The 24,276-nt window shown below is 41.2% G+C and overlaps 1 protein-coding gene across 1 annotated transcript in view; it reads left to right on the top strand.

The window, feature by feature from the left end:
• The window catches only part of LOC135472855 (putative elongator complex protein 1), a 55,776-nt gene that overhangs the window by 16,403 nt on the left and 15,097 nt on the right, over positions 1–24,276 (top strand). Inside the window, 10 exon segments of the mRNA XM_064752560.1 lie at positions 145–198; positions 16,482–16,584; positions 16,949–17,138; positions 17,415–17,573; positions 18,180–18,329; positions 19,030–19,115; positions 19,517–19,662; positions 19,910–20,030; positions 22,585–22,682; positions 23,967–24,168. Of these exon segments, the coding sequence (XP_064608630.1) occupies positions 145–198; positions 16,482–16,584; positions 16,949–17,138; positions 17,415–17,573; positions 18,180–18,329; positions 19,030–19,115; positions 19,517–19,662; positions 19,910–20,030; positions 22,585–22,682; positions 23,967–24,168 (1,309 nt within the window).

Raw genomic sequence — 24,276 nt, 5'->3', positions numbered from 1 at the left:
ATATTCCTATTGTTGTGGGGGAGGGGAGGAGAAGTGCATGTATAACTCACATGTAGACTGCAGTGTAACAGGAGTCATCATAACCTTACAGGAGATGTGTTAGTGTAAAACAGTTACATTGTTGTATGGTTTACATTGTTTCAGGATGTGGTGTTGGGACTTACACCTACCCACCGCCTTTATGTCAACAATATTGAGGTAAGTTAATAACTAGATCTTTTGTAGTTGAAGTTAATTCCTTTGTTATTTTTTGCTTATTAGGGATCCCTATCCTATTGTAATCGTTCGTTTTTTTCTTATTATTATTATTAGGGATCCCGTTCTCCCGAACGGGATCCCTATTGTAATCGTTCTGTTTTTTCTTATTATTATTAGGGATCCCGTTCTTCCGGAACGGATCCCTATTGTATTCGTTCTGTTTTTTCTTATTATTATTATTATTATTATTATTTTTTTTTCACCGACTTTGTTCGCATGGAAACTTTTTTACCGTTCAACATACAGGTCTGAAATTCTGCACACATATTTTGGCGGTGAATATCTCGGGACAAATTCTCCACTTTTTTTGCTATGTCACGTGGTTCGGCCGCCATATTGGATTTTGTGTAAAATCTTTAAAAATCTTCTTCTCCAGAACTACTGAACGATCGTTCTCAAATTTGACATGCAGCTAGTAAGTCACGAGTTCTTTAAAGTTTGAGAAAACGGTTCACTTCCGGTTAAAACTCTGGAAGCTCGCTATTGGTCGAATTTGTGACGTCACAAAAAGTTCTCAAAGTTCAAATGTTCTGAACGTATTCTGATGTATCTTGAGCTGCTGATTCTGAATCTGCTTGTATTTTTTGCATATCTGTGTAACTTTTTGAGATATTAGCAAAAAACTCAAAAAAATTACGTAATTTCAATGACCTGTAACTCGAGATCTGTAGAAGCTAGAAATGTGCAACCTGCACGAAATTGTAGCCCAAGACATGCTCTTTCGAGCATTCGTCAATGGATTTCAGCTCCGATCAACAGTATTTTCGCTACAAGCGTTTAAATGACAACACCGTTTTTTGTTTAGAAATAGGTGCTAATCCTATTGCTTTAACATGGAGTCAGATGGGGACTGGACTGGGTTTGTAGTATTTGACCTGATGCTTTTGGCTACACTGTCCGTGATCTCCCGACACGGTTGTAGGATGACATTGATTCCAGTTCCCATCTAACTCAGTACTCTATTAGATGGCGTAGACATCTAACTACAACAGCAAACGACGTGGACCTGTAAAAGTTAGCTTTGTTTTGCGCAGACCTCGTGCTCTTTACTATACGTTAAACAGGCCAGGGTGATTGACAGATATGGACATGTGCCGTAGTCCAAGTGCTGACTTTCTAACGATGGCCGAGCTATCAGTGGAGCAGTGAGTCTGTGCATGGCAGGTCGTGGATTGAGATGTGAATGTACAAACTTGCTGTTACACTGGTCGTGTTTTTGCCTTATTTCTTACAAATAGCGGGCTAAATCTGCCAAGAAAAGACCGTTTTTCACTGGGCATAGCTAGCATTATTAAGGTCGCCGATCTATTCGAGGGAATACAAATGACCGGCCGACTGCCTCAGTGACAAACGGTGTAAGGTCGCATGGAAACTTTGAAAGCCGTGTATGTGGAACATGTGTCCTTTGAACACAGAACATGAAGATGAAAACGTCATCGATCCGATCCGGGATCCCGGCCTAGGATCTGCTATTCGCAGATCCATTCTAGTTATTATTATTAGGGATCCCGTTCTTCCGGAACGGGATCCCTATTGTTATTGTTCTGTTTTTTCTTATTAGGATCCCGTTCTTCCGGAACGGGATCCCTATTGTTATTGTTCTGTTTTTTCTTATTATTATTATTATTATTATTTTTTTTTTTTTGATTTTGTTAGCAGCAGAACTCCAACACCGTTCAACATAGAAGTTTAAAATTTCGCACACACAATCTAGAGGAAATTTTCTAGGGGTATATTTTTTTTTTTTTTGCTATGTCACGCTGTTCGGCCGCCATATTGGATTTTGAGTAAAATCTTTAAAAATCTTCTTCTCCAGAACCACTGAACCGATCGTTCTCAAATTTGACATGCAACTAGTACGTCAGGAGTTCTTCAAAGTTTGCGAAAATGGTTCACTTCCGGTCAAAACTCTGGAAGCTCGCCATTGGTCGAATTTGTGACGTCACAAAAAGTTCTCAAAGTTCATATGTTCTGAACGTATTCTGATGTATCTTGAGCTGCTGATTCCGAATCTGCTTGTATTTTTTCAATATCTGTGTAACTTTTTGAGATATCAGCCAAAAAATCAATAAAGTTACGTAACTTCAATGACCTGTAACTCGAGAACTAGGACAGCTAGAAATGTGCAACCTGCACGAAATTGTAGCCCAAGACATGCTCTTTCGAGCATTCGTCAACAGATTTCAGCTCCGATCAATAGTTTTTTCGCTACAAGCGTTTAAATCACAACACCGTTTTTTGTTTAGAAAAAGGTGGGAATCCTATTGCTTTAACATGGAGTTAGATGGGGACTGGACTGGGTTTATAGTATTTGACCTGATGCTTTCGGCCACACTGTCCGTGATCTCCCGAAACAGTTGTAGGATGACATTGATTCCAGTTCCCATCCATCTCCAGTACTCTATTAGAAGGCGTAGAGATCTAACTACAACAGCAAATGACATGGACCTGTAAAAGTTAACTTTGTTTTGCGCAGACCTCGCCCTCTTTAATATACGTTAAACAGTCCAGGGTGATTAACAGATATGGACATGTGAACTGGTCCAAGTGCTGACTTTCCAACGATGGCCGAGCTATCAGTGGAGCTGTGAGTCTGTGCATGGCAGGTCGTGGATTGAGATGTGAATCTACAAACTTGCTGTTACACTGGTCGTGTTTTTGCCTTATTTCTTACAAATAGCGGACTAAGTCTGCCAAGGAACGACCGCTTTTCACTGGGCATATCGTAGCATCATTAAGGTCGCCGATCTATTTGAGGGAATGCAAATGACTGGCCGACTGCCCCAGTGACAAACGGTGTAAGGTTGCATGGAATCTTTGAAAGCCGTGCATGTGGAACATGTGTCCTTCGAACACAGAACGTAAAGATGAAAACGTCATCGATCCGATCCGGGATCCCGGCCTAGGATCTGCTTTTCGCAGATCCATTCTAGTTATTATTATTATTATTATTATTTTTTTTTTTCGATTTTGTTAGCAGCAGAACTCCAACACCGTTCAACATAGAAGTTCAAAATTTTGCACACATAATCTAGCGGAAATTTTCTAGGGGTATATTTTTTTTTTTTTGGCTATGTCACGTGGTTCGGCCGCCATATTGGATTTTGTGTAAAATCTTTAAAAATCTTCTTCTCCAGAACCACTGAACCAATCATTGTCAAATTTATCATGCAACTAGTAGGTTATGAGTTCTTTAAAGTTTGCGAAAATGGTTCACTTCCGATCAAAACTCTGGAAGCTCGCCATTGGTCGAATTTATGACGTCACAAAAAGTTCTTTAAGTTCATTTGTTCTGAACGAATTCTGATGTATCTTGAGCTGCTGATTCCGAATATGGTTGTATTTTTTGCATATCTGTGTAACTTTTTGAGATATGAGCAAAAAACTAAAAAAATTACGTAATTTCAATGGCGTTTTAATCGAGAACTATGGCAGCTAGAAATGTGCAAATTGCATGAAAATGTAGTTCAAGACACGCTCTTTCGATCATTCGTCAACGGATTTGAGCTCCGATTAAAAGTTTTCTCGCTAGAAGCGTTTAAAAAACAACACCGTTTTTGTTTAGAAAAAGATTGGAATCCTATTGCTTTAACATGGAGTTAGAAGGGGAATGGACTGGATTTGTAGTATTTGACCTGATGCTTTCGGCTACACTGTCCGTGATCTCCCGAAACCGTTGTAGGATGACATTCAGCTATACAGTACTATATTAGATGGCGTAGAGATCTAACTACAACAGCAAACGGCATGCAACTGTGAAAGTTAGCTTTGTTTTGCGTAGACCTCGTCCTCTTTACTACACGTTAAAGAGGCCAGGGTAATTGACAGATATGGACATGTGCCGTGGCCCAAGTGCGGGCTTTCTATTGATGGCCGAGCTATCATGAGAGCCGTGAGTCTGTGCATGGCGTGTCGTGGATTGAGATGTGAATGTACAAACAGGCTGTTACACTGGTCGTGTTTTTGCGTTATTTCTTACAAATAGCGGGCTAAGTGTGCCAAGGAACGACCGTTTTTCACTAGGCATAGCCTAACCTCATTAAGTTCGCCGATCTATTCACGGGAATGCAAATGACCGGCCGACTGCCTCAGTGACAAACGGTGTAAGGTCGCATGGAAACTTTGAAAGCCGTGTATGTGGAACATGTGTCCTTCGAACACAGAACATGAAGGGGAAAACGTCATCGATCCAATCCGGGATCCCGGCCTAGGATCTGCTATTCGCAGATCCATTCTAGTTAGGGATCCCGTTCTCCCGAACGGGATCCCTATTGTTATTGTTCTGTTTTTTCTTATTAGGGATCCCGTTCTCCCGAACGGGATCCCTATTGTATTCGTTCTGTTTTTTCTTATTATTATTATTATTATTTTTTTTTCACCGACTTTGTTCGCATGGAAACTTTTTTACCGTTCAACATACAGGTCTGAAATTTTGCACACATATTTTGGCGGTGAATATCTCGGGACAAATTCTCCACTTTTTTGCTATGTCACGTGGTTCGGCCGCCATATTGGATTATGTGTAAAATCTTTAAAAATCTTCTTCTCCAGAACCACTGAACCGATCGGTTTCAAACTTGCCCTGCAGCTAGTAAGTCACGAGTTCTTTAAAGTTTGCGAAAATGGTTTACTTCCGGTCAAAATTCTGGAAGTTCGCCATTGGTCGAATTTGTGACGTCACAAAAAGTTCTCAAAGTTCAAATGTTCTGAACGTATTCTGGTGTATCTTGAGCTGCTGATTCTGAATCTGGTTGTGTTTTTTGCATATCTGTGTAACATTTTGAGATATAAGCAAAAAACTAAAAAAAGTGACGTAAATTCAATGACCTGTAACTCGAGAACTATGACAGCTAGAAATGTGCAACCTGCACGAAATTGTAGCCCAAGACATGCTCTTTCGAGCATTCGTCAACAGATTTGATCTCCGATCAATAGTTTTTTCGCTACAAGCGTTTAAATCACAACACCGTTTTTTGTTTAGAAAAAGACGGGAATCCCATTGCTTTAACATGGAGTTAGATGGGGACTGGACTGGGTTTGTAGTATTTGACCTGATGTTTCGGCCACACTGTCCGTGATCTCCCGAAACGGTTGTGGGATGACATTGATTCCAGTTCCCATCTATCTCCAGTACTCTATTAGATGGCGTAGAGATCTAACTTCAACAGCAAACGACGTGGACCTGTAAAAGTTAGCTTTGTTTTGCGCAGACCTCGTCCTCTTTACTATACGTTAAACAGACCAGGGTGATTGACAGATATGGACATGTGCCCTGGTATAACTGCTGACTTTCTAACGGTGGCCGAGCTATCAGTGGAGCTGTGAGTCTGTGCATGGCAGGTCGTAGATTGAGATGTGAATGTACAAATTTGCTGTTACACTGGTCGTGTTTTTGCCTTATTTCTTACAAACAGCGGGCTAAGTCTGCCAAGGGACGACCGTTTTTCACTGGGCATAGCGTAGAATCATCAAGGTCGCTGATCTATTCGAGGGAATGCATATGACCGGCCGACTGCCTCAGTGACAAACGGTGTAAGGTCGCATGGAAACTTTGAAAGCCGTGTATGTGAAACATGTGTCCTTCGAACACAGAACATGAAGGGGAAAACGTCATCGATCAGATCCGGGATCCCGGCCTAGGATCTGCTATTCGCAGATCCATTCTAGTTATTATTATTATTATTATTATTATTTTTTTTTTTCGATTTTGTTAGCAGCAGAACTCCAACACCGATCAACATAGAAGTTCAAAATTTTGCACACATAATCCTGAGGAAATTTTCTAGGGGTATATTTTTTTTTTTTTTGCTATGTCACGCGGTTCGGTCGCCATATTGGATTTTGTGTAAAACTTTTAAAAATCTTCTTCTCCAGAACCACTGAACCGATCGTTTTCAAATTTGACATGCAACTAGTAGGTTAGGAGTTCTTTAAAGTTTGCGAAAATGGTTCACTTCCGGTCAAAACTCTGGAAGCTCGCTATTGGTCGAATTTGTGACGTCACAAAAAGTTCTCAAAGTTCAATTGTTCTGAACGTATTCTGATGTATCTTGAGCTGCTGATTCTGAATCTGCTTGTATTTTTTTGGTATCTTTAAAACTTTTTGAGATATAAGCAAAAAACTCAAAAAAGTTACGTAAGTTCAATGACCTGTAACTCGAGAACTATGGCAGCTAGAAATGTGCAACCTGCACGAAATTGTAGCCCAAGACATGCTCTTTCGAGCACTCGGCAACAGATTTGAGCTCCGATCAATAGTTTTTTCGCTACAAGCGTTTAAATGACAACACCGTTTTTTGTTTAGAAAAAGATGGGAATCCCATTGCTTTAACATGGAGTTAGATGGGGAATGGACTGGGTTTGTAGTATTTGACCTGATGCTTTCGCCTACACTGTCCGTGATCTCCTGAAACGGTTATAGGATGACATTGATTCCAGTTCCCATCTAACTCCAGTATTCTATTAGATGGCGTAGAGATCTAACTACAACAGCAAACGACGTGGACCTGTAAAAGTTGGCTTTGTTTTGCGCAGACCTCGCCCTCTTTACTATACGTTAAACAGTCCAGGGTGATTAACAGATATGGACATGTGAACTGGTCCAAGTGCTGACTTTCCAACGATGGCCGAGCTATCAGTGGAGCAGTGAGTCTGTGCATGGCATGTCGTGGATTGAGATGTGAATGTACAAACCTGCTGTTACACTGGTCGTGTTTTTGCCTGATTTCTTACAATTAGCGGGCTAAATCTGCCAAGGAACGACCGTTTTTCACTGGGCATAGCGTAGCATCATTAAGGTCGCCGATCTATATGAGGTAATGCAAATGACCGGCCGACTGCATCAGTGACAAACGGTGTAAGGTCGCAAGGTAACTTTGAAAGCCGTGTTTGTGGAACATGTATCCTTCGAACAAAGATCATAAAGGGGAAAACGTCATCGATCAGATCCGGGATCCCGGCCTAGGATCTGCTATTCGCAGATCCATTCTAGTTATTATTAGGGATCCCGTTCTCCGAACGGGATACCTATTGTTATTGTTCTGTTTTTTCTTATTATTATTATTATTATTTTTTTTTCACCGACTTTGTTAGCAGCAGAACTCAAACACCGTTCAACATAGAGGTCTCAAATTTTGTACACACAATCTGGCGGAGATTTTCCAGGGGTATATTTTTTGTTTTTTTCTTAAGTCACGTGGTTCGGCCGCCATATTGGATTTTGTGTAAAATCTTTAAAAATCTTCTTCTCCAGAACCACTGAACCGATCGTTTTCAAATTTGACATGCAGCTAGTAGGTCACGAGTTCTTTAAAGTTTGCGAAAATGGTTCACTTCCGGTCAAAATTCTGGAAGCTCGCTATTGGTCGAATTTGTGACGTCACAAAAAGTTCTCAAAGTTCAATTGTTCTCAACGTATTCTGATGTATCTTGAGCTGCTGATTCTGAATCTGCTTGTATTTTTTTGGTATCTTTAAAACTTTTTGAGATATGAGCAAAAAACTCAAAAAAGTGACGTAAGTTCAATGACCTGTAACTCGAGAACTATGGCAGCTAGAAATGTGCAACCTGCACGAAATTGTAGCCCAAGACATGCTCTTTCGATCATTTGTCAACAGATTTGAGCTCCGATCAATAGTTTTTTCGGTAGAGGCGTTTAAATGACAACACCGTTTTTTGTTTAGAAAAGATTGGAATCCTATTGATTTAACATGGAGTTAGATGGGGAATGGACTGGATTTGTAGTATTTGACCTGATGCTTTCGGCTACACTGTCCGTGATCTCCCGAAACCGTTGTAGGATGACATTCAGCTATACAGTACTATATTAGATGGCGTAGAGATCTAACTACAACAGTAAACGGCATGCAACTGTAAAAGTTAGCTTTGTTTTGCGTAGACCTCGTCCTCTTTACTACACGTTAAACAGGCCAGGGTAATTGACAGATATGGAGATGTGCCGTGGCCCAAGTGCGGGCTTTCTATTGATGGCCGAGCTATCATGAGAGCCGTGAGTCTGTGCATGGCGTGTCGTGGATTGAGATGTGAATGTACAAACTTGCTGTTACACTGGTCGTGTTTTTGCGTTATTTCTTACAAATAGCGGGCTAAGTCTGCCAAGGAACGACCGTTTTTCACTAGGCATAGCCTAACTTCATTAAGTTCGCCGATCTATTCACGGGAATGCAAATGACCGGCCGACTGCCTCAGTGACAAACGGTGTAAGGTCGCATGGAAACTTTGAAAGCCGTGTATGTGGAACATGTGTCCTTCGAACACAGAACATGAAGGGGAAAACGTCATCGATCCGATCCGGGATCCCGGCCTAGGATCTGCTATTCGCAGATCCATTCTAGTTATTATTATTATTATTATTTTTTTTTTTCGATTTTGTTAGCAGCAGAACTCCAACACCGTTCAACATAGAAGTTTAAAATTTTGCACACACAATCTAGAGGAAATTTTCTAGGGGTATATTTTTTTTTTTTTTGCTATGTCACGTGGTTCGGCCGCCATATTGGATTTTGAGTAAAATCTTTAAAAATCTTCTTCTCCAGAACCACTGAACCGATCGTTTTCAGATTTGACATGCAACTAGTAGGTCAGGAGTTCTTCAAAGTTTGCGAAAATGGTTCACTTCCGGTCAAAACTCTGGAAGCTCGCCATTGGTCGAATTTGTGACGTCACAAAAAGTTCTCAAAGTTCATATGTTCTGAACGTATTCTGATGTATCTTGAGCTGCTGATTCCGAATCTGCTTGTATTTTTTGCATATCTGTGTAACTTTTTGAGATATCACCCAAAAAATCAATAAAGTTACGTAACTTCAATGACCTGTAATTCGAGAACTATGACAGCTAGAAACGTGCAACCTGCACGAAATTGTAGCCCAAGACATGCTCTTTCGAGCATTCGTCAACGGATTTGAGCTCCGATCAATAGTTTTTTCGCTACAAGCGTTTAAATCACAACACCGTTTTTTGTTTAGAAAAAGGTGGGAATCCTATTGCTTTAACATGGAGTTAGATGGGGACTGGACTGGGTTTATAGTATTTGACCTGATGCTTTCGGCCACACTGTCCGTGATCTCCCGAAACAGTTGTAGGATGACATTGATTCCAGTTCCCATCTATCTCGAGTACTCTATTAAAAGGCGTAGAGATCTAACTACAACAGCAAATGACATGGACCTGTAAAAGTTAACTTTGTTTTGCGCAGACCTCGCCCTCTTTACTATACGTTAAACAGTCCAGGGTGATTAACAGATATGGACATGTGAACTGGTCCAAGTGCTGACTTTCCAACGATGGCCGAGCTATCAGTGGAGCAGTGAGTCTGTGCATGGCATGTCGTAGATTGAGATGTGAATGTACCAACAGGCTGTTACACTGGTCGTGTTTTTGCCTGATTTCTTACAATTAGCGGGCTAAATCTGCCAAGGAACGACTGTTTTTCACTGGGCATAGCGTAGCATCATTAAGGTCGCCGATCTATATGAGGGAATGCAAATGACCGGCCGACTGCCTCAGTGACAAACGGTGTAAGGTCGCAAGGTAACTTTGAAAGCCGTGTTTGTGGAACATGTATCCTTCGAACAAAGATCATAAAGGGAAAAACGTCATCGATCCGATCCGGGATCCCGGCCTAGGATCTGCTATTCGCAGATCCATTCTAGTTAGGGATCCCGTTCTTCCGGAACGGGATCCCTATTGTAATCGTTCTGTTTTTTCTTATTATTATTATTATTTTTTTTTCACCGACTTTGTTAGCAAGGAAACTTTTTCACTTTTCATCATAGAGGTCTCAAATTTTGCACACATATTCTGGCAGTGAATATCTCGGGACAAATTCTCCATTTTTTTGCTATGTCACGTGGTTCGGCCGCCATATTGGATTTTGTTGAAAATCTTTAAAAATCTTCTTCTCCAGAACCACTAAACCGATCGTTTTCAAATTTGACATGCAGCTAGTAAGTCACGAGTTCTTTAAAGTTTGCGAAAATGGTTTACTTCCGGTCAAAACTCTGGAAGCTCGCCATTGGTCGAAATTATGACGTCACAAAAAGTTCTCAAAGTTCAATTGTTCTGAACGTATTCTGATGTATCTTGAGCTGCTGATTCCGAATCTGCTTGTATTTTTTGTATATCTGTGTAATTTTTTGAGATATGGGCAGAAAACTAAAAAAATTACGTAATTTTAATGGCCTTTTAATCGAGAACTATGACAGCTAGAAATGTGCAACCTGCATGAAAATGTAGTTCAAGACACGCTCTTTCGATCATTCGTCAATGGATTTGAGCTCCGATTATTAGTTTTCTCGCTAGGGGCGTTTAAATAACAACACCGTTTTTGTTTAGAAAAAGATGGGAATCATATTGATTTAACATGGAGTTAGATAGGGACTGGACTGGGTTTGTAGTATTTGACCTGATGCTTTCGGCTACACTGTCCGTGATCTCCCGAAACGGTTGCAGGATGACATTGATTCCAGTTCAAACTTGTACAAACTTGCTGTTACACTGGTCGTGTTTTTGTCTAATTTCTTACAAATAGTGTTCTAAGTCTGGCAAGAAACGACAGTTTTTCACTGGGCATAGCGTAGCATCATTAAGGTCGCCGATCTATTCGAGGGATTGCAAATGACCGGCCGACTGACTAAGTGATAAACGGTGTAAGGTCGCATGGAAACTTTGAAAGCCGTGTATGTGAAACATGTGTCCTTCGAACACAGGACATGAAGGGGAAAACGTCATCGATCAGATCCGGGATCCCGGCCTAGGATCTGCTATTCGCAGATCCATTCTAGTTATTATTAGGGATCCCGTTCTTCCGGAACGGGATCCCTATTGTTATCGTTCTGTTTTTTCTTATTATTATTATTTTTTTTTCACCGACTTTGTTAGCAAGGAAACTTTTTTACTGTTCAACATACAGGTCTCAAATTTTGCACACAAATTCTGGCGGTGATTTTCCAGGGATAAATTCTCCATTTTTTTTTCATGTCACGTGGTTCGGCCGCCATATTGGATTTTGTGTAAAACTTTTAAAAATCTTCTTCTCAAGAACCACTGAACCGATCGTTTTCAAATTTGACATGCAGGTAGTAAGTCACAAGTTCTTTAAAGTTTGCGAAAATGGTTCACTTCCGGTAAAAATTCTGGAAGCTCGCCATTGGTCGAATTTGTGACGTCACAAAAAGTTCTCAAAGTTCAATTGTTCTCAACGTATTCTGGTTTATCTTGAGCTGCTGATTCCGAATCTGGTTGTATTTTTTGTATATCTGTGTAACTTTTTGAGATATAAGCAAAAAACTCAAAAAAGTTACGTAATTTCAATGACCTGTAACTCGAGAACTATGACAGCTAGAAATGTGCAACCTGCACGAAATTGTAGCCCAAGACATGCTCTTTCGAGCATTCGTCAACAGATTTGAGCTCCGATCAATAGTTTTTTCGCTACAAGCGTTTAAATCACAACACCGTTTTTTGTTTAGAAAAAGACGGGAATCCTATTGCTTTAACATGGAGTTAGATGGGGACTGGACTGGGTTTGTAGTATTTGACCTGATGCTTTCGGCTACACTGTCCGTGATCTCCCGAAACGGTTGTAGGATGACATTTATTCCAGTTCCCATCTAACTCCAGTACTCTATTAGATGGCGTAGAGATCTAACTACAACAGCAAACGACATGGACCTGAAAAAGTTAGCTTTGCTTTGCGCAGACCTCGTGCTCTTTATTATACGTTAAACAGGCCAGGGTGATTAACTGATATGGACATGTGCCGTGGTCCAAGTGCTGACTTTCCAACGATGGCCGAGCTATCAGTGGAGCAGTGAGTCTGTGCATGTCATGTGGTGGATTGAGATGTGAATGTACAAACTTGCTGTTACACTGGTCGTGTTTTTGCCTTATTTCTTACAAATAGCGGGCTAAGTCTGCCAAGAAACGACCGTTTTTCACTGGGCATAGCGTAGCATCAATAAGGTCGCCGATCTATTCGAGGGAATGCAAATGACCGGCCGACTGCCTCAGTGACAAACGGTGTAAGATCGCATGGAAACTTTGAAAGCCGTGTATGTGGAACATGTGTCCTTCGAACACAGAACATGAAGGGGTAAACGTCATCGATCAGATCCGGGATCCCGGCCTAGGATCTGCTTTTCGCAGATCCATTCTAGTTATTATTATTTTTTTTTCACCGACTTTGTGAGCAGCAGAACTCAAACACCGTTCAACATAGAGGTCTCAAATTTTGTACACAAAATCTGGCGGTGATTTTCCAGGGGTATATTTTTTGTTTTTTTCTTAAGTCACGTGGTTCGGCCGCCATATTGGATTTTGTGTAAAATCTTTAAAAATCTTCTTCTCCAGAACCACTGAACCGATCGTTCTCAAATTTGACATACAGCTAGTAAGTCACGAGTTCTTTAAAGTTTGCGAAAATGGTTTACTTCCGGTCAAAACTCTGGAAGCTCGCCATTGGTCGAATTTATGACGTCACAAAAAGTTCTCAAAGTTCAATTGTTCTGAACGTATTCTGATGTATCTTGAGCTGCTAATTCCGAATCTGCATGCATTTTTTACATATCTGTGTAACTTTTTGAGATATTAGCAAAAAACTCAAAAAAGTGACGTAACTTCAATGACCTGTAACTCGAGATCTATGGAAGCTAGAAATGTGCAACCTGCACGAAATTGTAGCCCAAGACATGCTCTTTTGAGCATTCGTCAATGGATTTGAGCTCCGATCAATAGTTTTTCCGCTACAAGCGTTTAAATCACAACACCGTTTTTTGTTTAGAAAAAGACGGGAATGCCATTGCTTTAACATGGAGTTAAATGGAGATTGGTCTGGGTTTGTAGTATTTGACCTAATGCTTTCGGCTACACTGTCCGTGATCTCCCGAAACGGTTGTACGATGACATTGATTCCATTTCACATCTAACTCCAGTATTCTATTAGATGGCGTAGAGATCTAACTACAACAGCAAACGACGTGGACCTGTAAAAGTTAGCTTTGTTTTGCGCAGACCTCGTCCTCTTTACTATACGTTAAACAGACCAGGGTGATTGACAGACATGGACATGTGCCCTGGTATAACTGCTGACTTTCCAACGGTGGCCGAGCTATCAGTGGAGCTGTGAGTCTGTGCAAGGCAGGTCGTAGATTGAGATGTGAATGTACAAACTTGCTGTTACACTGGTCGTGTTTTTGCCTTATTTCTTACAAATAGCGGGGTAAGTCTGCCAAGGGACGACCGTTTTTCACTGGGCATAGCGTAGCATCATTAAGGTCGCCGATCTATTCGAGGGAATGCAAATGACCGGCCGACTGCCTCAATGACAAACGGTGTAAGGTCGCATGGAAACTTTGAAAGCCGTGTATGTGGAACATGTGTCCTTTGAACACAGAACATGAAGGGGAAAACGTCATCGATCCGATCCGGGATCCCGGCCTAGGATCTGCTATTCGCAGATCCATTCTAGTTATTATTATGATTATTATTATTTGTTTTTCACCGACTTTGTTAGCAAGGAAACTTTTACACTGTTCAACATAGAGATTCCAAATTTTGCACAAATATTCTGGCAGTGAATATCTCGGGACAAATTCTCCACTTTTTGGCTATGTCACGTAGTTCGGCCGCCATATTGGATTTTGTGTAAAACTTTTAAAAATCTTCTTCTCCAGAACCACTGAACCGATTGTTCTCAAATTAAACATGCAGCTAGTAGGTTACGAGTTCTTTAAAGTTTGCGAAAATGGTTTACTTCCGGTCAAAACTCTGGAAGCTCGCCATTGGTCGAATTTGTGACGTCACAAAAAGTTCTTAAAGTTCAATTGTTTTGAACGTATTCTGATGTATCTTGAGCTGCTGATTCCGAATCTGCTTGTATTTTTTCTATATCTGTGTAACTTTTTGAGATATAAGCAAAAAACTCAAAAAAGTTACGTAATTTCAATGACCTGTAACTCGAGATCTATGGCAGCTAGAAATGTGCAACCTGCACCAAATTGTAGTCCAAGACATGCTCTTTCGAGCATTCGTCAACGGATTTGAGCTCCGATCAATAGTTTTTTCGCTAGAAGCGTTTAAATCAGAACACCGTTTTTTGTTTAGAAAAAGACGGGAATGCCATTGCTTTAACATGGAGTTAAATGGAGATTGGTCTGGGTTTGTAGTATTTGACCTAATGCTTTCGGCTACACTGTCCGTGATCTCCCGAAACGGTTGTACGATGACATTGATTCCATTTCACATCTAACTCCAGTATTCTATTAGATGGCGTAGAGATCTAACTACAACAGCAAACGACGTGGACCTGTAAAAGTTAGCTTTGTTTTGCGCAGACCTCGTCCTCTTTACTATACGTTAAACAGACCAGGGTGATTGACAGACATGGACATGTGCCCTGGTATAACTGCTGACTTTCCAACGGTGGCCGAGCTATCAGTGGAGCTGTGAGTCTGTGCAAGGCAGGTCGTAGATTGAGATGTGAATGTACAAACTTGCTGTTACACTGGTCGTGTTTTTGCCTTATTTCTTACAAATAGCGGGGTAAGTCTGCCAAGGGACGACCGTTTTTCACTGGGCATAGCGTAGCATCATTAAGGTCGCCGATCTATTCGAGGGAATGCAAATGACCGGCCGACTGCCTCAATGACAAACGGTGTAAGGTCGCATGGAAACTTTGAAAGCCGTGTATGTGGAACATGTGTCCTTTGAACACAGAACATGAAGGGGAAAACGTCATCGATCCGATCCGGGATCCCGGCCTAGGATCTGCTATTCGCAGATCCATTCTAGTTATTATTATGATTATTATTATTTGTTTTTCACCGACTTTGTTAGCAAGGAAACTTTTACACTGTTCAACATAGAGATTCCAAATTTTGCACAAATATTCTGGCAGTGAATATCTCGGGACAAATTCTCCACTTTTTGGCTATGTCACGTAGTTCGGCCGCCATATTGGATTTTGTGTAAAACTTTTAAAAATCTTCTTCTCCAGAACCACTGAACCGATTGTTCTCAAATTAAACATGCAGCTAGTAGGTTACGAGTTCTTTAAAGTTTGCGAAAATGGTTTACTTCCGGTCAAAACTCTGGAAGCTCGCCATTGGTCGAATTTGTGACGTCACAAAAAGTTCTTAAAGTTCAATTGTTTTGAACGTATTCTGATGTATCTTGAGCTGCTGATTCCGAATCTGCTTGTATTTTTTCTATATCTGTGTAACTTTTTGAGATATAAGCAAAAAACTCAAAAAAGTTACGTAATTTCAATGACCTGTAACTCGAGATCTATGGCAGCTAGAAATGTGCAACCTGCACCAAATTGTAGTCCAAGACATGCTCTTTCGAGCATTCGTCAACGGATTTGAGCTCCGATCAATAGTTTTTTCGCTAGAAGCGTTTAAATCAGAACACCGTTTTTTGTGTAGAAAAAGACGGGAATCCCATTGCTTTAACATGGAGTTAGATGGGGACTGGTCTGGGTTTGTAGTATTTGACCTGATGCTTTCGCCTACACTGTCCGTGATCTCCAGAAACGGTTGTAGGATGACATTGATTCCAGTTCCCATCTAACTCCAGCAATCTAATAGATGACGTAGATATCTAACTACAACAGCAAACGACGTGGACCTGTAAAAGTTAGCTTTGTTTTGCGCAGACCTCGTCCTCTTTACTATACATTAAACAGGCCAGGGTGATTGACAGATATGGACATGTGCCGTGGTCCAAGTGCTGACTTTCTAACGGTGGCCGAGCTCTCAGTGGAGCAGTGAGTCTGTGCATGGCAGGTCGTGGATTGAGATGTGAATGTACAAACTTGCTGTTACACTGGTCGTGTTTTTGCCTTATTTCTTACAAATAGCGGGCTAAGTCTGCCAAGGAACGACCGTTTTTCACTGGGCATATCGTAGCATCATCAAGGTCGCCGATCTATTCGAGGGAATGGAAATGACCGGCCGACTGCCTCAGTGACAAACGGTGTAAGGTCGCATGGAAATTTTGAAAGCCGTGAATGTGGAACATGTGTCCTACAAACACAGAACATGAAGGGGAAAACGCCATCGATCCGATCCGGGATCCCGGCCTAGGATCTGCTATTCGCAGATCCATTCTAGTGAAAAGTTTGATATTGAGAGGAGGCAAAGTAAAGGGAATTGTTTAGTTTTAGATAATGGTAGTGATGAAATTCCTAATTCCTTTCTGTCAGGTGGCTTCAAACTGTACCTCGTTTGCCGTCCATGAGAAGTTCCTTCTGCTGACCACTCTCACCCATACCTGTAGATGTATATCACGTAACACACCTGTACATGGTAAGTATGCCAGGTAGGATTCTGAAAGTAGAGTTGTCATGTAATATTTAATCAGCATATGTATGATCACTGTGAGTTTTATGAAGTGAAAAAGCTGGGCATAGCACAGAGGCAATCAGCACACTTCACTTAACTCATGTACATGTTACTGACATAGCCTGCTAAATAAATAAATGGGATAAATAAATGAAACCAGCTCCATGACAAGAAACACAAACCAGGGAGAGCTAGATTTGAACATCCAATTACATGTGATCAATAGTTTAAACTGAGACTGAATATCTGCTTGGCTAGTGTCGACCCATTAAGTATGATACAGTTAAATGCTCTGATTGTAACATTGTAACTTTGTACATGTTTTCAGCCTTGGCCAGGTTGTCTGATGAAAAAGCTCATCCATTTGATGAAAGCATTCGTCGTGTAGAGAGAGGCTCACGGATTGTCACGGTTGTGCACAGTGACACGAAGCTGGTGTTACAGATGCCGCGCGGGAATCTGGAGACGATTCACCCGCGCGCTCTTGTGTTAGCTGCCGTGCGGACGGCTCTAGACAGGTGACATTCAGTGGTTGATATTTCTTGATGTGGTACCGCTGAAATAATGCCCAAGTGGCACCAAGCCATAATGACACATTCATTCATTACTTTTTGTACACACTAATTAACCTGTAAAAAGCAATTTTTTCCGGCTGCATGTATGATGAACAAGCTGTTTTTTGCAGAAATCATTACTTTGTTGTAATAAAAGCTGATCATGTAATGGATGAAACTCTTTTTGTTGATGTACTTGATGTTTCCTTCTCTTTAATGGCTTTGCGATGTTTTTTACAGGTTGGAATACCACACAGCATTTACGTTGATGAGAAATCACCGCATCAACCTCAATCTGATCTATGATCACAACCCACAAATGTTCCTAAAAAATGTTACAAAGTTTCTGCAACAAATTTCCAAAGTGACATATATCAACATTTTCCTCACAGAACTTCGGTAAGTTTCAGAAAGTTTCAAGTTGTCATTGTTTTTTTGTAAGGATAACTATTTGATTGTATATGTGTATGTTGGATTTTCAGTTGGCATCTACTTCCATGCTTGCCGGTTGCTTGATCACTTACATCCTCTCACGATGTAGTAACTGCTTTAAAGTAGGACATGCTTCTGCTGGCATATTGTGTTATATGAATATAACGCTTCCTCTTGGGCCGTACGTGAGATATTCATGAGTAAATGATTCAGGAACCTATCAGCAGTGTGGTCGCTGTAAGATCAAGTCCAGACATTGGGGGCTTTGTCTCTGGTCATGCATTGAAAAGTGTGTCTGTTACCTGCGGATGGTCAGGGTTTTTTTCCTTGGCTGTGACCAGTATCTCCCCAAATAAATAGATCATCAGGATGGTATTAAAACAAAATATTTACTCATCCTGCCACTTGCCTCACCAAATATAAACATCAGTATGTGCATTGATATGTGGATTTATCTATTTGATTGAGTAGACAAGAATAGTTCACTTATACATTATGCTGGGGGTGGGGCTGGGGGCGGGGGGAGGGGGCGGTGTTTGGGCAGAGTGTGATGTTCTGTGATGTACATTTAAGAGAGGAGGACAGTACAGTGACCATGTATAGAGCTGACTACAGCAGCCAATCCTGCCCTGGCCAGTCAACACGCCCAGATGACCAGCCCTCAAAAGTGGACACGGCCTGCGATGCCATTAGAGCTGCCTTAAAAGACCTGGATGAAAACAAGTGAGATCAGTAACATAGTGACCATGTAAAGCGATTAGAATTTCTTTATCGTGACCTATGCCTTGAATGAATGAAGTAACATTGAATGCTACGGGCTTTAATGCAAGTGTAACAAAGTACAAGTATGAACTTCTCTGCACTTTCAAGCGATATCAATGGCAGTAATGGAATACCATGAGAACTTCTAAATAGTACCTGTGCTTCCCATTAATGTATTAGATACATGTAGCCAGAAATGTGGGAGTGGCATTCTTCATGCAGTCAGGGATGTTCAGGATGATTGACCGGGCAGGGTGTCATGTTTGGTGGTTTTTGCCTTATTGACCGGGCAGGGTGTCATGTTTGGTGGTTTTTGCCTATCATCAGTGACGCGTTATATTATGGGATGGCATCCATTTGTCTTTCTGTCCGTATGTCCATACTTAATTTTGTCTGCATGCTGATGTCTGGCCTTAATTATGATCATACTGTTGTTGGAAGGAAATCAGAGATAAAATAACATACATATCTTGGCAGCCTTTGTAGTTGTTCCTGTTGCAGTCTTGAAATCCGGCATATAGACAGAGAAGCAGAAAAACTTCTCTGTTCAAAAAGTTTCAAAAAGTGTTTCTAAGAAGAAAACCCCATTATGTGTGTGCTAAGCTGGTTATAGCAGACAGCTATTAAGATGTTTTGAAAACAGATTTGTCTCTATTTGTAGATACATCATGTCCATCCTGACAACATATGTGAAGAAAAGCTCACCTGAGTTAGAAGAAGCCCTGAAACTAATCAGGGTTCTGAAAGGTGAGTGAAAAAGAAGATGAGTCCTTTGAGTGTGAGTCATTACATGATAGGAAATATTTCAACATATCCTGAACTGATCGTCAAATGTGTTTTTTTTTTTTTTTGGCCTAGAAAGTTATTGGTCTGGTTGGTGTTAAAAAGAATAAAAAGAAATGATTAAAGTTAGTTTAATGATCAAATTGTACATATAGTAGTAATATTCTCTGTGTTCTGTGGTGATGTACATTGTGTGCTGGTAGGAAATTCATTGTTGGTACAAACCTACCTCGCAAACTTGTTTGACCATGTTTAGATTATTTAGAAAATTAATATTTCCTAGCTTGCCCCTCGGGCACTGTGTTGGAATGTAGTGTCTTACTGGGGATGTCACAGGCAGTAAGACTGCTCTCTCTGCTCTGTAGGTCAGAAGCAGAAAGCTGAAGGTGTAAGCGCCGAGGAAGCCCTGAAGTACCTGCTGTTCCTGGTGGATGTTAATGAGCTGTACAATGTAGCTCTGGGGTCGTACGACTATGACCTGGTGCTCATGGTTGCTGAGAAGTCGCAGAAGGTAGTGACATCACTTAGGGCTTTATCAATATGGCTAACCAAATAAATCACTTCAGCAGTGCTGTAAGTCTCAGTGGCATCTGTGTACATCTATGATTGTTTAGACTTAACAGAATATATAATCTCCAAGTCAGATCACAGTTTCAGTTTGTTTCTGGGGCAGAATTCATGTCATTTGACCTAAAGTTTTGTCAACAAATAGCCCACAATTTACCCATGAGCTAAACTGGTGGGTATTACATTTTCAGGATCCTAAAGAATATTTGCCGTTTTTGGCCAATCTGAGACGTCTAGAAGAGAACTACCAGAGGTACACTATTGACAGACACCTGAAAAGATACAAGAAGGCTCTCCAGCATATTGCTAAATGTATGTATCTCTTGCTCACATGGTACATTAAGCAATCCTAAGATGTCATCTGTCTGTCTTTAAATATCACCAAACTTTCACATTGACACTTCATTTCCAAGAATGTTATTTCTGAAGACCAATGGCCTTTGATCTACATGTATATTAAAGTGAAAAACAGCACCTCTGCTGTCATCCACTAAGTTTATGTCCACAGAAAGACTACCATTCAAAGTCTCTTAAACAGGCAGTAAATATTTTTTTAGACTTTTTCCAACTCAGTTTTGGCAATGCTTCAGCGCGTCTCTATTATCGACAGCAAGATGACGTTGCATTTACTCTAGCTCTCTAGCATCAAAGTTATTTTCCATATTATTGTCAAAGCAGTAACCTATGGCAGACATAAGGTGTGAACTTGGGCGATGGAGGTCCAAGTGATAAATAGCTTTCTTCCACTGCATGAACTGTTGATACAGCATAAGCAGTATCATTCAGTCTTGGTTCAGATTGAAACCTCTGGAAGGGTTGTGCTGGTGATTTTAACCTCTATTAAATGTTTACAAAATTACAATGGGATTGATGTACAACTAGATTCATGCTTAATTCTGAAACAAATGGAAATATATCTAAGCACAGCTGCGGCAGATCTAGGCATTTGACTGTCCCTGAATTTTATGCTTCAGTTTTGTGGTGGTGACTTCTATGATGAGAGTAGTGCTGACCTAGTTATCGTGGATGGCAGAGAAAGCACCTTGGCTTGAACACAGCGTTTCAATAAGTTTACTGTATTTTATAAAATAAAACAGAAAAAATCATCCCTTGTATGCAATAAAGACCAATTAGTAAAATTTAAATTCTTCATTTCGCGTAAACTTATAGAAAGAAAACTATATGATAAGATTTGATTAATTTTAAGGATTGTCCTGTGAGATGCTGTCTTCTCATTCCCATCAACCTTCGGCATCCCTAATGAATTTTTCACTGACTTTGACATTTGTCATTTAGAAACTGCTGAGTAAACCGTAACATGAACGACAAAAAATGTAATTGTATAAATTGAACAGCGTGTCAAGAAGGCCTGGGGTCTATTGGGGAAATGATTGTGGTTTTCGCCGAGACGGTGTGCTGCTGTCTGACATAATTCGTGATATTGTCCAATATTGCACCGCTTGTAAATCAACTAATTTTACATGGTAAAATTACGTTGATGGTGATATCATTTGTGCTTCTTGGTGATGGGATGTGTGAGTCGTGGCACATTCACCACCTCTTACTGTTGATGGTGATATCATGCGTGCTTGTCGGTGACGAGATGTGTGAGTCGTGGCACATTCACCACCTCTTACTGTTGATTGTGATATTATGCGTGCCTGTCGGTGACGAGATGTGTGAGTCGTGGCACATTCACCACCTCTTACTGTTGATGGTGATATCATGCGTGCCTGTCAGTGAGGGGATGTGTGAGTTGTGGCACATTCACCACCTCTTACTGTTGATGGTGATATCATGTGTGCCTGTCGGTGACGGGATGTGTGAGTCGTGGCACATTCACCACCTCTTACTGTTGATGGTGATATCATGTGTGCCTGTCGGTGACGGGATGTGTGAGTCGTGGCACATTCACCACCTCTTACTGTTGATGGTGATATCATGCGTGCCTGTCGGTGACGGGATGTGTGAGTCGTGGCACATTCACCACCTCTTACTGTTGATGGTGATATCATGTGTGCCTGTCGGTGACGGGATGTGTGAGTCGTGGCACATTCACCACCTCTTACTGTTGATGGTGATATCATGTGTGCCTGTCGGTGACGGGATGTGTGAGTCGTGGCACATTCACCACCTCTTACTGTTGATGGTGATATCATGTGTGCCTGTCGGTGACGGGATGTGTGAGTTGTGGCACATTCACCAGCAGTGTTTATTCCACTTACACAGCCTAACTCTGTGTGCATTATGGAAATATTCTTGACTATAAGTGCATGACACCCACAATCTAACCATTGTCTTTCAGTCAAATAGTCTTTAGTACATGGATATGGTCAGTTTATGAGAGGGGTAATAGTAGTTCAGGTTTGTTCTCTGGCTGACTGTCACTGTGATAGTGCTGTGTAGCAGTGTGTGTTCGAATATAGCACTCGTTGTTTGGCTGCAACATTGAGTCAGGAAGTTTGTCAGGTGTGAGGGAAGAAGGTGGTTTTCTTTGGGACTCACATTTTCTTTGGTACACGTTTTCTTTGGCACTCACATTTCTTTGGGTACACAAGTTTCCTTTGGGCACTCACATTTTCTTTGGTACTCGCATTTTCTTTGGGTACACAAGTTTTCTTTGGGCACACATTTTTTTGGTACACATTTTCTTTGGGTATGCAAATTTTCTTTGGGCACACACATTTATCTTTGGTACACGTTTCCTTTGGGCATACACATTTTCTTTGGTACACGTTTTCTTTGGCACTCACATTTTCTTTGGGCATTCACGTTTTCCTGTGTAACCACAAACTAAACCAAGAAGCACAAGTAACCAGAGTGAGACATTAGTTGATTAGTTGATGTCCATTAATTGTTTTGCAAGGCCCTGATCAGTTCAATGAGTGCCTGAGTCTGGTGAGTGAACAGAAGCTGTACAGAGATGCCCTGCAGATCTTCCCCAGACAGTCCCAGCAATATAAGGTGAGCCTCTTTACCCCTGGCAGTCTGATGACAACATTGGGGTAATCAAGGGACAGGAGTTGGTGTGACAAATCAAGAGGATAATTCAGACATTGAAAAGCAGGAAAATCACACTTTGAAGATTTAGTGGTAGAACTATGAATCTGAGTAAATGCTGACTTGACACACAGGATGCATGTACCTTTACATTAAGCTGAATTGTGGAGACATGCTGTCATGATAGGACTGAATGGTGGAAACATGCTGTCATGATAGGTTATTTATTTATTTATTTGATTGGTGTTTTACGCCGTACTCAAGAATATTTCACTCACACAATGGCGGCCAGCATTATGGTGGGAGGAAACCGAGCAGAGCCCGGGGAAAACCCACGGCCATCCGCAGGTTGCTGGCAGACCTTCCCACGTACGACCGGAGAGGAAGCCAGCATAAGCTGAACTTGAACTCACAGCGACCACATTGGTGAGAGACTCCTGGGTCATTACGCTGCGCTAGCGCACTAACCAACTGAGCCACGGAGGCCCCCTGTCATGATAGGACTGAATAGTGGAAACATGCTGTCATGATAGGACTGAATGGTGGAAACATGCTGTCATGATAGGACTGAATGGTGGAACATGCCGTCATCAAAGTACTGAATAGTGGAAACATGCTGTCGTGGTAGGGCTGAATGGTGGAAACATGCTGTCATGGTAGGACTGAATAGTGGAAACATGCTGTCATGGTAGGACTGAATAGTGGAAACATGCTGTCATGATAGGACTGAATAGTGGAAACATGCTGTCATGGTAGGGCTGAATGGTGGAAACATGCTGTCGTGGTAGGGCTGGATGGTGGAAACATGCTGTCGTGGTAGGGCTAAATAGTGGAAACATGCCGTCTTGATAGGAGTAAAGTAAACTTAAAGCCCATGTTACACCTGAACCAACAAACCTGCCACTGCCAAATCAGAAAAGCCACAGTCCTTATATACCCTGTATTGAATATTTAATGTACTGATGATACTGACCCGTATCAGTATAATGGCTCGGGCGGGGCACCTTACTTGCATTTGGTAAGGTGTCTCGGTGAAGCAGCACTGGATAAGAGTGGTGGAAATCCATTCAGCAACAAGGAGGCATATTAATTACATGCACTGTAAGGATTCCTTTGTCGTCATATGACTGAAAAATTGTTAAGTATGACGTTAAACCATAAGCACTCACTCACTCACATTTCACGTATATAAACCTACCTTGTGGCAAGAATGTCTTCATAGAGTTCTAGTTTTGATTGTGATTTCAGACTATCGCAGATGTGTTTGGGGAACATCTGATGGAGAAAAAGAAGTATGAGGAGGCGGGACTTGTATTTATGAAGGCGGAGTCATGGCCCTCTGCACTCCAGGCCTTTGAGAAATGTCTTAATTGGAGGCAGGCCCTATGCATGGCAGCCATTTTGGATTACTCAGCAGAAAACCTTCATGACCTCTCACTCAGACTGGCCAGTATGTTTTCATGCGTAAAACATTTACTTCAAGCCTACTTGTTTAATACCATCGCATTTTAAGAATGACGTGTAGTGATATTCCAAAACGTCAGTCTTTGGTGTAAGC

This window comes from Liolophura sinensis, chromosome 8 (genome assembly GCF_032854445.1).
Source record: "Liolophura sinensis isolate JHLJ2023 chromosome 8, CUHK_Ljap_v2, whole genome shotgun sequence".
Lineage (NCBI taxonomy): Eukaryota > Metazoa > Mollusca > Polyplacophora > Chitonida > Chitonidae > Liolophura > Liolophura sinensis.
This window is presented reverse-complemented; position numbering and strand designations above follow the sequence as displayed.